We start from the raw sequence: 14,402 nt of genomic DNA, 5'->3' as shown, positions 1-14,402 counted from the left end.
TCAATAAAACTGAATTTAATAAAAAAAAACATGAATCTAAAGAGCTCTAATAAAGAATGGAATTTCTAAAAAAATATATATATATTGACCATAGAGTTATTTACAGCAGTGAAAAATTAGGGAAAATATTGAAAACTTATCACTAAGAGACTTGTAATTCATTATCAAATATTTGTCCATTGGTAAATTTATAAGTAGCCATATTAAAATGTTTATGAAACATTTTTCAAAATGTTTGTTACAAAGTTTTTCTTTATAACACAAGTTACAAAATTTCCTGTGCAATATTATCTCAATAATATAAAAATATATAGTAAATATATAGAGAAAAATATTAAATATACCAAATATTAGCTGAGGTTGCTTCCAGATAGAGGGACTAGAGTAATTTTCTTCTTTTTATTTGTGCATGCTGTGGTGGTTTGAGGCTGTATGCACCTCAGAAAAACATGTTCTTAAATCTAATCCATCTCTGTGGGTGTGAACCCATTGTAAGTAGGACCTTTCAACAAGGCTCCTTCCGTTAAAGTGTGACCCAACTCATTCAGAATGGGTCTTAATCCTGTTACTGGAATCCTTTATAAGTGGAATGAATACAGAGAGAGAGAGAGAAAGCCACAGAAGCAAGAAGCTGAAATCAGTGAAACCTGGGAGAGAAGAGAAAGACCAGCAGATGCCGCCATGTGCCTTGCCATGTGGCAAGAGAGCCAAGGATTGCTAGCAGCTGGTCTTTGGGAAGAAACCATCAACATGATGATGCCTTGATTTGGACATTTTCTTGGCCTCAAAACTGTAAGCTAATAAATTCCATTGTTCAAGTCAAACCATTTCATGGTATTTGCTTTCAGCACCCTAGGAAACTAAAACACATGGTATTTAAATAAATGTTTAATTTACTTAACATTCATAAATAAAGAAATATCATATTGAAAACATCCACTTTCCTCCACTCCTTATGAAATCTCACTAAAACCAAAGGAAAGGTGATAGAAAAGAGGATGGAGCCTAAGCCCACAAGAACAAAGAGAGCAGAAAAGATGAAAAGAAAATGCCCAGAAAAGTTTGGAACCTGGTAAACATAGACTAGTGAAAACTAGTCCCTCAGACCAAAACTGAAACCCAAGTGTTTTCAGGAGGCACACACAGGAAGCAAACCAAATGACACTGCAGAACTTCACAAAGTCTCAGGAATTGGAAGCCTCCTAACTCCAAAGATGGCATGAGCTAAAAAGAGACTTTAAAAGCTCTCGTAGCAGCTGGACTCCCAGATTTTGTCCCCAGCCTGGCATGGCCAGTGGAACTTTCATTCTTCATTCCCAATCCAGCAGCTGAAGAATTATTCCTTTTGGAGATATTTAATCAGGAGGACTATGAAATTAGGGAAACCAGACACAACTGAAGGCAAAGATGCCATAACAGAACAGTGGTTTAAGTGAATGAGTATGTATTGAAATTTTTAAGACTGCCAACCTCCTTTCCCCATTGGGCACAAAGAAAGCTGGTGTATTCCCCAAACAAGAAACTAGAGGAGTTTACTCTCTGGAAGAAAACAACCAGCTGGGCCCTTCTGTACATCACCTAACAGAACCTTGACAAGCCCTGCATTTGTGTCCAGAACACCTTTTAAGAGTATCACTTGTTTCATATGACTTGATAGCCAAGGATCACTGCACAGTTGAGTAATGCCTCTATCATAAAAGACAGAAACCAAATATAAACAAAAAACAAAATATTTTTTAAAAAGTCAATGCAGAGTTATAAAGAAAGCATTCTGAAGACCCTACCCATCGGAGATAAGAGAAGATACATCCATGAAAAAGAACATCATGCTATAAAAAGAACACAGAATAAAGAGCCTTTAGAAATTCAAGTATAATAAAAGAAATCAAATTATTTGATAAAAGAATCATCTAGTAAAATTGAGAAAATCACACAGAAAATAGAACAAAAAGACAAAGAGATGGAAAATAGAACTGATAAGGAAAAATGTCAGTCAAGAAGGTACAGCATCCGAGTAAGAGGAATTCCAGAAAAAGAAGATACAATAGGGGAAGACTATCAGCTAAATAATAATAATAATAAAATCCCAGAATAGAACATAAAATAGTGAGGAGGAAATTATCAAATAATTATCAAATAATTCCAGAAAAAAACCCAGAACTTAAAAATACAAGATTGACAATAGTCAACCAAGTATCAACTCAAAAATGAGAAAAAAACCCACAAGCCAGACATGTCATGTCTTAGAACACCAGGAATTCAGGGAAGATCTTAAAACTTCTTGAGATAAAAAGCAAAACAGTAATAAAAACAGGTTACATACAAAGAAACTTGTCACTTGTAAAGGAGCAGGAATCAGAGTGACACGTGATTCTCAAAGGCAATACTGGAAGCTAAAAGACTGGAGCAAGGCTTCCAATATTATGAATGAAAATTATGTTCAACCTAAAAATCTATACTTAGCCAGAATAAAGACACAATTAGAGACATGCAAGGTCTTAAAAAGCACCTGTCTTGCAACATTTCTCGTGAAGCTACTGGAGGATATGTTCCACAAAATGAGGTCATAAAAATCAAGGAAAAGAGAACCTGGAGGGCGGGGCAAGATGGCAGACTGGTGAGCTGTATGTTTTAGTTACTCCTCCAGGAAAGTAGGTAGAAAGCCAGGAACTGCGTGGACTGGACACCAAAGAGCAATCTGTCTTTCGGCATAATTCATACAACACTCATGAAAATGTCGAACTGCTGAGATCAGCGAAATCTGTAAGTTTTTGCGGCCAGGGGACCCGCGCCCCTCCCTGCCAGGCTCAGTCCCATGGGAGGAGGGGCTGTCAGCTCCGGGAAGGAGAAGGGAGAACTGCAGTGGCAGCCCTTATCGGAAACTCATTCTACTGATCCAAACTCCAACCATAGATAGACTGAGACCAGACACCAGAGAATCTGAGAGCAGCCAGCCCAGCAGAGAGGAGACAGGCAAAGAAAAAAAAAAAAACACGAAAAACTCCAAAATAAAAGCAGAGGAATTTTGGAGTTCTGGTGAACACAGAAAGGGGAAGGGCGGAGCTCAGGCCTTGAGGCGCATATGCAAATCCCGAAGAAAAGCTGATCTCTCTGCCCTGTGGGCCTTTCCTTAATGGCCCTGGTTGCTTTGTCTATTAGCATTTCAATAACCCATTAGATCTCTGAGGAGGGCCCTTTTTTTTTTTTTTTTAATCCTTTTTTCTTTTTCTAAAACAATTACTCTAAGAAGCCCAATACAGAAAGCTTCCAAGACTTTCAATTTGGGCACGTCAAGTCAAGAGCAGAATTAAGAGAACTCTGAGACAAAAGGCAATAATCCAGTGGCTGAGAAAATTCACTAAACACCACAACTTCCCAAGAAAAGGGGGGTGTCCGCTCACAGCCACCATCCTGGTGAACAGGAAACACTCCTGCCCATCGCCAGCCCCATAGCCCAGAGCTGCCCCAGACAACCCAGTGTGACGGAAGTGCTTCAAATAACAGGCACACACCACAAAACTGGGCGTGGACATTAGCCTTCCCTGCAACCTCAGCTGATTGTCCCAGAGTTGGGAAGGTGGAGCAGTGTGAATTAACAAAGCCCCATTCAGCCATCATTTGAGCAGACTTGGAGCCTCCATACACAGCCCAGCAACCCAGAACTGCCCTGGGGGGACGGCACTCACCTGTGACATAGCACAGTCATCCCTCAACAGAGGACCCGGGATGCACAGCCTGGAAGAGGGGCCCACTTGCAAGTCTCAGGAGCCATACGCCAATACCAAAGACTTGTAGGTCAGTGGCAGAGACAAACTGCGGCAGGACTGAACTGAAGGATTAGACTATTGCAGCAGCTTTAAAACTCTAGGATCACCAGGGAGATTTGATTGTTAGGGCCACCCCCCCTCCACGACTGCCCAGAAACACGCCCCACATACAGGGCAGGCAACACCAACTACACACGCAAGCTTGGTACACCAATTGGGCCCCACAAGACTCACTCCCCCACTCACCAAAAAGGCTAAGCAGGGGAGAACTGGATTGTGGAGAACAGGTGGCTCGTGGACGCCACCTCCTGGTTAGTTAAAGAAAGTGTACTCCATGAAGCTGTAGATCTGATAAATTAGAGATAAAGACTTCAATAGGTCTACAAACCCTAAAAGAACCCTATCAAGTTCAGCAAATGCCACGAGGCCAAAAACAACAGAAAATTATAAAGCATATGAAAAAACCAGACGATATGGATAACCCAAGCCCAAGCACCCAAATCAAAAGACCAGAAGAGACACAGCACCTAGAGCAGCTACTCAAAGAACTAAAGATGAACAATGAGACCATAGTACGGGATATAAAGGAAATCAAGAAGACTCTAGAAGAGCATAAAGAAGACATTGCAAGACTAAATAAAAAAATGGATGATCTTATGAAAATTAAAGAAACTGTTGACCAAATTAAAAAGATTCTGGACACTCATAGTACAAGACTAGAGGAAGTTGAACAACAAATCAGTGACCTTGAAGATGACAGAATGGAAAATGAAAGCATAAAAGAAAGAATGGGGAAAAAAATTGAAAAAATCGAAATGGACCTCAGGGATATGATAGATAATATGAAACGTCCAAATATAAGACTCATTGGTGTCCCAGAAGGGGAAGAAAAGGGTAAAGGTCTAGGAAGAGTATTCAAAGAAATTGTTGGGGAAAACTTCCCAAATCTTCTAAACAACATAAATACACAAATCATAAATGCTCAGCGAACTCTAAATAGAATAAATCCAAATAAACCCACTCCGAGACATATACTGATCACACTGTCAAACACAGAAGAGAAGGAGCAAGTTCTGAAAGCAGCAAGAGAAAAGCAATTCACCACATACAAAGGAAACAGCATAAGACTAAGTAGTGACTACTCAGCAGCCACCATGGAGGCAAGAAGGTAGTGGCACGATATATTTAAAATTCTGAGTAAGAAAAATTTCCAGCCAAGAATACTTTATCCAGCAAAGCTCTCCTTCAAATTTGAGGGAGAGCTTAAATTTTTCACAGACAAACAAATGCTGAGAGAATTTGCTAACAAGAGACCTGCCCTACTGGAGATACTAAAGGGAGCCCTACAGACAGAGAAACAAAGACAGGACAGAGAGACTTGGAGAAAGGTTCAGTACTAAAGAGATTCGGTATGGGTACAATAAAGGATATTAATAGAGAGAGGGAAAAATATGGCAAACATAAACCAAAGGATAAGATGGCCGATTCAAGAAATGCCTTCACGGTTTTAACGTTGAATGTAAATGGATTAAACTCCCAATTAAAAGATATAGATTCGCAGAATGGATCAGAAAAAATGAACCATCAATATGTTGCATACAAGAGACTCATCTTAGACACAGGGACACAAAGAAACTGAAAGTGAAAGGATGGAAAAAAATATTTCATGCAAGCTACAGCCAAAAGAAAGCAGGTGTAGCAATATTAATCTCACATAAAATGGACTTCAAATGCAGGGATGTTTTGAGAGACAAAGAAGGCCACTACATACTAATAAAAGGGGCAATTCAGCAAGAAGAAATAACAATCGTAAATGTATATGCACCAAATCAAGGTGCCACAAAATACATGAGAGAAACACTGGCAAAACTAAAGGAAGCAATTGATGTTTCCACAATAATTGTGGGAGACTTCAACACATCACTCTCTCCTATAGATAGATCAACCAGACAGAAGACCAATAAGGAAATTGAAAACCTAAACAATCTGATAAATGAATTAGATGTAACAGACATATACAGGACATTACATCCCAAATCACCAGGATACACATACTTTTCTAGTGCTCATGGAACTTTCTCCAGAATAGATCATATGCTGGGACATAAAACAAACCTCAATAAATTTAAAAAGATTGAAATTATTCAAAGCACATTCTCTGACCACAATGGAATACAATTAGAAGTCAATAACCATCAGAGACTTAGAAAATTCACAAATACCTGGAGGTTAAACAACACACTCCTAAACAATCAGTGGGTTAAAGAAGAAATAGCAAGAGAAATTGCTAAATATATAGAGACGAACGAAAATGAGAACACAACATACCAAAACCTATGGGATGCAGCAAAAGCAGTGCTAAGGGGGAAATTTATAGCACTAAACGCATATATTAAAAAGGAAGAAAGAGCCAAAATCAAAGAACTAATGGATCAACTGAAGAAGCTAGAAAATGAACAGCAAACCAATCCTAAACCAAGTACAAGAAAAGAAATAACAAGGATTAAAGCAGAAATAAATGACATAGAGAACAAAAAAACAATAGAGAGGATAAATATCACCAAAAGTTGGTTCTTTGAGAAGATCAACAAGATTGACAAGCCCCTAGCTAGACTGACAAAATCAAAAAGACAGAAGACCCATATAAACAAAATAATGAATGAAAAAGGTGACATAACTGCAGATCCTGAAGAAATTAAAAAAATTATAAGAGGTTACTATGAACAACTGTATGGCAACAAACTGGATAATGTAGAGGAAATGGACAATTTCCTGGAAACATATGAACAACCTAGACTGACCAGAGAAGAAATAGAAGACCTCAACCAACCCATCACAAGCAAAGAGATCCAATCAGTCATCAAAAATCTTCCCACAAATAAATGCCCAGGGCCAGATGGCTTCACAGGGGAATTCTACCAAACTTTCCAGAAAGAACTGACACCAATCTTACTCAAACTCTTTCAAAACATTGAAGAAAATGGAACACTACCTAACTCATTTTATGAAGCTAACATCAATCTAATACCAAAACCAGGCAAAGATGTTACAAAAAAGGAAAACTACCGGCCAATCTCCCTAATGAATATAGATGCAAAAATCCTCAACAAAATACCTGCAAATCGAATCCAAAGACACATTAAAAAAATCATACACCATGACCAAGTGGGGTTCATTCCAGGCATGCAAGGATGGTTCAACATAAGAAAAACAATCAATGTATTACAACCCATTAAAAACTCAAAAGGGAAAAATCAATTGATCATCTCAATAAATGCTGAAAAAGCATTTGACAAAATCCAACATCCGTTTTTGATAAAAACACTTCAAAAGTTAGGAATTGAAGGAAACTTCCTCAACATGATAAAGAGCATATATGAAGAACCCACAGCCAGCATAGTACTCAATGGTGAGAGACTGAAAGCCTTCCCTCTAAGATCAGGAACAAGACAAGGATGCCCGCTGTCACCACTGTTATTCAACATTGTGCTGGAAGTGCTAGCCAGGGCAATCCGGCAAGACAAAGAAATAAAAGGCATCCAAATTGGAAAAGAAGAAGTAAAACTGTCATTGTTTGCAGATGATATGATCTTATATCTAGAAAACCCTGAGAAATCGACGATACAGCTACTAGAGCTAATAAACAAATTTAGCAAAGCAGCGGGATACAAGATTAATGCACATAAGTCAGTAATGTTTCTATATGCTAGAAATGAACAAACTGAAGAGACACTCAAGAAAAAGATACCATTTTCAATAGCAACTAAAAAAATCAAGTACCTAGGAATAAACTTAACCAAAGATGTAAAAGACCTATACAAAGAAAACTACATAACTCTACTAAAAGAAATAGAAGGGGACCTTAAAAGATGGAAAAATATTCCATGTTCATGGATAGGAAGGCTAAATGTCATTAAGATGTCAATTCTACCCAAACTCATCTACAGATTCAATGCAATCCCAATCAAAATTCCAACAACCTACTTTGCAGACTTGGAAAAGCTAGTTATCAAATTTATTTGGAAAGGGAAGATGCCTCGAATTGCTAAAGACACTCTAAAAAAGAAAAACGAAGTGGGAGGACTTACACTCCCTGACTTTGAATCTTATTATAAAGCCACAGTTGCCAAAACAGCATGGTACTGGCACAAAGATAGACATATAGATCAATGGAATCGAATTGAGAATTCAGAGATAGACCCTCAGATCTATGGCCGACTGATCTTTGATAAGGCCCCCAAAGTCACCGAACTGAGCCATAATGGTCTTTTCAACAAATGGGGCTGGGAGAGTTGGATATCCATATCCAAAAGAATGAAAGAGGACCCCTACCTCACCCCCTACACAAAAATTAACTCAAAATGGACCAAAGATCTCAATATAAAAGAAAGTACCATAAAACTCCTAGAAGATAATGTAGGAAAACATCTTCAAGACCTTGTATTAGGCGGCCACTTCCTAGACTTTACACCCAAAGCACAAGCAACAAAAGAGAAAACAGATAAATGGGAACTCCTCAAGCTTAGAAGTTTCTGTACCTCAAAGGAATTTCTCAGAAAGGTAAAGAGGCAGCCAACTCAATGGGAAAAAAATTTTGGAAACCATGTATCTGACAAAAGACTGATATCTTGCATATATAAAGAAATCCTACAACTCAATGACAATAGTACAGACAGCCCAATTATAAAATGGGCAAAAGATATGAAAAGACAGTTCTCTGAAGAGGAAATACAAATGGCCAAGAAACACATGAAAAAATGTTCAGCTTCACTAGCTATTAGAGAGATGCAAATTAAGACCACAATGAGATACCATCTAACACCACTTAGAATGGCTGCCATTAAACAAACAGGAAACTACAAATGCTGGAGGGGATGTGGAGAAATTGGAACTCTTATTCATTGTTGGTGGGACTGTATAATGGTTCAGCCACTCTGGAAGTCAGTCTGGCAGTTCCTTAGAAAACTCGATACAGAGGTACCATTCGATCCAGCGATTGCACTTCTCGGTATATACCCGGAAGATCGGAAAGCAGTGACACGAACAGATATCTGCACGCCAATGTTCATAGCAGCATTATTCACAATTGCCAAGAGATGGAAACAACCCAAATGTCCTTCAACAGATGACTGGATAAATAAAATGTGGTATATACACACGATGGAATACTACGCGGCAGTAAGAAGGAACGATCTCGTGAAACATATGACAACATGGATGAACCTTGAAGACATAATGCTGAGTGAAATAAGCCAGGCACAAAAAGAGAAATATTATATGCTACCACTAATGTGAACTTTGAAAAATGTAAAACAAATGGTTTATAATGTAGAATGTAGGGGAACTAGCAGTAGAGAGCAATTAAGGAAGGGGGAACAATAATCCAAGAAGAATAGATAAGCTATTTAACGTTCTGGGGATGCCCAGAAATGACTATGGTCTGTTAATTTCTGATGGATATAGTAGGAACAAGTTCACAGAAATGTTGCTATATTATGTAACTTTCTTGGGGTAAAGTAGGAACATGTTGGAAGTTAAGCAGTTATCTTAGGTTAGTTGTCTTTTTCTTACTCCCTTGTTATGGTCTCTTTGAAATGTTCTTTTATTGTACGTTTGTTTTCTTTTTAACTTTTTTTTCATACAGTTGATTTAAAAAGGAAGGGAAAGTTAAAAAAAAAAAAAAAGAAAGAAAAACAAGGAAAAAAAAGATGTAGTGCCCCCTTGAGGAGCCTGTGGAGAATGCAGGGGTATTCGCCTACCCCACCTCCATGGTTGCTAACATGACCACAGATATAGGGGACTGGTGGTTTGATGGGTTGAGCCCTCTACCATAAGTTTTACCCTTGGGAAGACGGTTGCTGCAAAGGAGAGGCTAGGCCTCCCTATATTTGTGCCTAAGAGTCTCCTCCTGAATGCCTCTTTGTTGCTCAGATGTGGCCCTCTCTCTCTGGCTAAGCCAACTTGAAAGGTGAAATCACTGCCCTCCCCCCTAGTGGGATCAGACACCCAGGGGAGTGAATCTCCTTGGCAACATAGAATATGACTCCCGGGGAGGAATGTAGACCCGGCATCGTGGGACGGAGAACATCTTCTTGACCAAAAGGGGGATGTGAAAGGAAATGAAATAAGCTTCAGTGGCAGAGAGATTCCAAATCGAGCCGAGAGGTCACTCTGGTGGGCACTCTTACGCACACTTTAGACAACCCTTTTTAGGTTCTAAGGAATTGGGGTAGCTGGTGGTGGATACCTGAAACTATCATTTACAACCCAGAACCCATGAATCTCGAAGACAGTTGTATAAAAATGTAGCTTATGAGGGGTGACAATGGGATTGGGAAAGCCATAAGGACCACACTCCACTTTGTCTAGTTTATGGATGGATGAGTAGAAAAATAGGGGAAGGAAACAAACAGACAAAGGTACCCAGTGTTCTTTTTTACTTCAATTGCTCTTTTTCACTCTAATTATTATTCTTGTTATTTTTGTGTGTGTGCTAATGAAGGTGTCAGGGATTGATTTAGGTGATGAATGTACAACTATGGAATGGTACTGTGAACATTCGAAAGTACGATTTGTTTTGTATGACTGCGTGGTATGTGAATATATCTCAATAAAATGATGATTAAATAAAAAAAGTAACCTAATATTTTTCCAAATAAAGGCATCTAAATTTCAAAAAAAAAAAAAAAAAATCAAGGAAAAGAAAGATACAGATTCAGGAAATAGAGAATCTATCTCAGGAATGAGGCAAAGGACACTCCCAGGATGAAGTGGTAAGGGAGACCCTCCCCTTCTCATCAATTTAAAGCAGTGGCTCTCAAACTTTTACGTTAGAATGTAGATTCTAAATAAATAAGACTGAATAGGGCCTGAGACTCTGCATTTATACAAGCTCCCTCAGGATGCTGATGCTGTTGGTCCAGGGAACACACTTTGCACCTGAAGTGTGTGGACAGCAAGCTGTCCAGATTGTAACAAGACAGAGAATACAGGAAAACGGAGAGAGAAATTGATTTACTTCTGGGAGACAACTGGGGATGAATCAGTGTTAGGCAATAATCGTATAGTAGGGGAGGGCGAGGGAGGGAGGAGCGGAAGAGAGAGAAAGGTTAATCTTTTTAATAAATACAAAAACGGAGAGAAAACAAAGAAGGGGCTGGATGAGAGCAGCGCCATACACCCAGCCTTGCCATTAGTAAGCACCTGAGGAGGAAGGTGGGACCACGTTAACGGACCCAATTTCATGGTAAACTCTACGGAGCATCCTTCGTTGTCCGCCCTAGAACAGCGTGAACCAGAAAGAACTGCGGACACAGCAGGTGGAGGCATCGCCGCCCGGTCCAGCTGGAGCAGTGGGCGGGGCCTAATGCGGCCCCGCTTCGGGTGTCAAGGGGCGGGGTAGGGGCGGGGTCTCGTCGCTAAATTGGCGCTCCCGCGGCCGCGCGGAGACGAGGATTACTGGTTCTTGAACCCGGAAGCAGTTATTGGCGTTCGGAAGCAGAGGCTGGACCCGGGGTTTCGCTGGCGTTACTGCAGTAAAATGGTCGGTGGCGGCGGGAAGCGCAGGCCCGGCGGGGCGGGGCAGCAGGTACTGCCGGAAAGGCTGTGCGGGCTCCGCGGGGCGCCTTGGGTGTTAGCCTGGACACCAGGCAAGGGACAGCTCATTTCATTCATTCAGTAGTCATTGAACGTCTGCTATGTGCCTGGGTACGGCGGTCTCCTCCGGCGACCCTGCCCCGGGTGGCTGTTTCCTGCTCTGCTGGGAGCTGGGCCAGGAAAGTATCGCGTTGGGCCCCTCCCGCCGCGTTTTCTGGGGAAGTGGATGAAGGCTAGCAACGGTTCGTTCATTCATTCATTCAACCAGCCAGCCAAATTGATCCGGCATTGTGCTGGGCACCGGGGATTCGAGATGAATCCGGCTGTCTCTGCCCGCGGTAGAGCTACCCCAGCGTGGGGGAGGCGGGGCACAAGTGTTGCATTTTACTGTAACTTTTTTGTTTGGTATTATAACACTAGTGTGTAGGAAGTGCCGTGGGAACACTAAAGATTTTACAAGTCCCAGGAGGTATTGAAGAAAACAGGGGAACTCGTGTTCAAAATGTTTCTTGAAGGATAAGTGGAAGGCGCATCGGGCAGAGAAGAGAAATCAGGAGCACTAAGATGTAAAAGTGTAGATGTTTGGGGCACAGGGGAGAGTGCCAGAACATGAAGGCGCTCGTGGGGGTGGGGGCAAAAATATAGAGCATTTTCTCACACTTTATAAGTTTTAAGAAGTGATATAGCCAGTGCAGTAGAAATAAGGGAGTCAAGAAAGGAAGAAGTGTCCTTGTGATAATTATTTAAAGTTTTGGCAAAATTGTTCTAGCTGAATTGTAAACTGAATAGGGTGAGACATTGTTAGGAGACTAATTGTTAGAAGGCTATGGTTATAGGCATTCTTAATATTGGGTCATGCTGGAGCACTAGGATAAATAATAAGTGTAGCCTCTGATGGTGACCCCTATTCTTTTAAGTTTAATGAAGTTTTTATTAATGGCATCTGACTAAAGAGCCGATTCTGATTTATTAACAGCAATTTTAATGAAACAGTGACAACATTTGGAACACATGGCTTTATTATGTATTTTGCAGTATGGAGCTTTTTTCTCAAAATAGCTAAGCATTTCTTTAAAGTCTTTCCCCAGTGGTGTACATTTGCTAAAATACCCAAGGTCAAGGTTCTGAAATTCAGATAGTGGAGGGTGCTGCACAACATATGGAATCTTGAATTATGTTATAGAATAAATATTATTTTGCTAAATATGTCAATCCAAATCCTCCAGAGCCAATCATTTTGCCCAGCATCCACTGTTTTCCTTCTATATCATACAGAACCTTGCCTTCTGGAAGTGGAACAGGAAGTTTGCATTTCTCACTTCTTTTTGGTGGCATCACTTTTTAATTCAATGCCCCGGCTATCTTTTACTCAACAGCAGCAACATCCCAGGTGGCGTGAAGGAACACACAGCAGAAACCCTTAACAAATTCACCTGTCCTCCTCATTCCACTGCCAGGCAGTGTGCGATTCCTAAATTTTAGGGATTTGGAGATGTGGAACTGTATGAGGTAGGGTAGAGCTGGAAAAATCCTTATCTCTGAAGGCACAGTGAAGAACTGCTTTGGTAGAAATGATAGGCTCAATTAGGAGCACTATACCAAAAATGTAGGTGCATCTATAGCTAACATTTAATAATGACCAACATTTATATATTCACATGTGTTAGGCACTGTTTCCTGTATTTTTGCATACAGTATTCTTCACAACACCCTATGATATATAATATAGGTACTATATGATACAGGTACTGTAAATGCTCTTTTTGTACATAAGCAAACCATATTCTGCACAGTTAGGTTGCATAACTTGCCCAAGGTAAAAAAAATAGCTGGAAAGTGGCAGAGCCAGGAGTCAATCCAGGCAGTCTAACTCTGGAAACCTGACCATTTTGCAAAATTGCCTTTCAGCAAGGCAGTTAAGGTTTTTCTTTCTAACATTTAAAATTTGAGCCAGGATTTGAAAGTTTAGAGACAGTTATAGAAACAGAAAAGAGGAGAGGTCAGGACTCCAGATGTTCCTATTTGTTTTTCATTTGTATGGAGAAGGAGCATGATGAAGTGATTGAGAATTTAACCAGCCCGCCTAGGTTTAAAACCCTGCTCTTCTACTTGGTAATTAGGGACCTAAGGAAAGTTACTTAATCTGTTTTCTTATCTGTAAAATGTAGGTGATCGTATCTAGTTCATTAGGTAGTGCTGAGAATTAAATGAATTATAGAAAGTGCTGAAAACAGTAGCCTAACACAGTAATAGCTTAGTGTTAGCTATTATTTTTACTATTACTGTTTGCCATTATTAATGATATCCATAGAGCTTTTTGTTCAATTTAATTTTTATGACCTCAGAGACACAATTGGTATGATAAACTGTCATCCTTTGGTCAATGCTGCATATTCCTCTTTTACCTTATTTATTTAATAATATAAACACCTATGAGCCTGTCATCCAACCCAAGAACTAAAATACTGACAGTAGCTCTGCATTTACTTACATTATGTAAGCTCTCAAACTTTTATGTTAGAATGTAGATTCTAATTCAATAAGTCTGAATAGGGCTTATTGAATTAGCCTTACATTCCTTCCCTTTCCTTTCCAATTAACTTTTTCCTATCACTTGGGTTTAGTGTAGCTACCATCCTGAATTTTGTGTTTTTTTGTTCCTTGCCTTCTTTTTATAGCTTTCTCCCATGAGTGTATTCCTAAATGATATCTATTTTTGATTATTTTTTGAACTTCATACAAGGGGCGTTGTGCTGTGCATGTATTTGTGGATTTTTCTTCATTCATCGTATATTACTAAGATTGATCCACATTGTGTGTTGCTATATTTCCTTTCCACTAAGTGTAATATTCCACTGTTTAAAGATCCTATAACTATCCATTCTCCTGTTGATAGGCATTTCATTTGTCTAGTTTTTTGCTCTTAGAAGCAGTGTTGTCATGAATGTTATAAGACTATCTTCTGATTCATAAATACATTTTATGGATTCTGAATGATACCTAAAATAATATCACGAAACCTGAGCCTAGTGAAGAAAA

The 14,402-nt window shown here is 39.6% G+C and overlaps 1 protein-coding gene across 1 annotated transcript in view; it reads left to right on the top strand.

Moving 5' to 3' along the window:
- Positions 1 to 11,230: 11,230 nt before the first annotated feature.
- The window catches only part of LOC119530015 (histone PARylation factor 1), a 42,153-nt gene continuing 38,981 nt past the window's right edge, over positions 11,231 to 14,402 (top strand). Inside the window, exon 1 of the mRNA XM_037831007.1 lies at positions 11,231 to 11,355. Within this exon, the coding sequence (XP_037686935.1) occupies positions 11,308 to 11,355 (48 nt within the window). The 5' untranslated portion in view covers positions 11,231 to 11,307. The remainder of the gene's footprint in view (positions 11,356 to 14,402) is intronic.

The sequence above is a fragment of the Choloepus didactylus genome, chromosome 3 (genome assembly GCF_015220235.1).
Source record: "Choloepus didactylus isolate mChoDid1 chromosome 3, mChoDid1.pri, whole genome shotgun sequence".
In the NCBI taxonomy this organism is placed as follows: Eukaryota; Metazoa; Chordata; class Mammalia; order Pilosa; family Megalonychidae; genus Choloepus; species Choloepus didactylus.
Note: the sequence above shows the minus strand (reverse complement) of the source record. Positions and strands in the feature narration are given on the sequence as shown.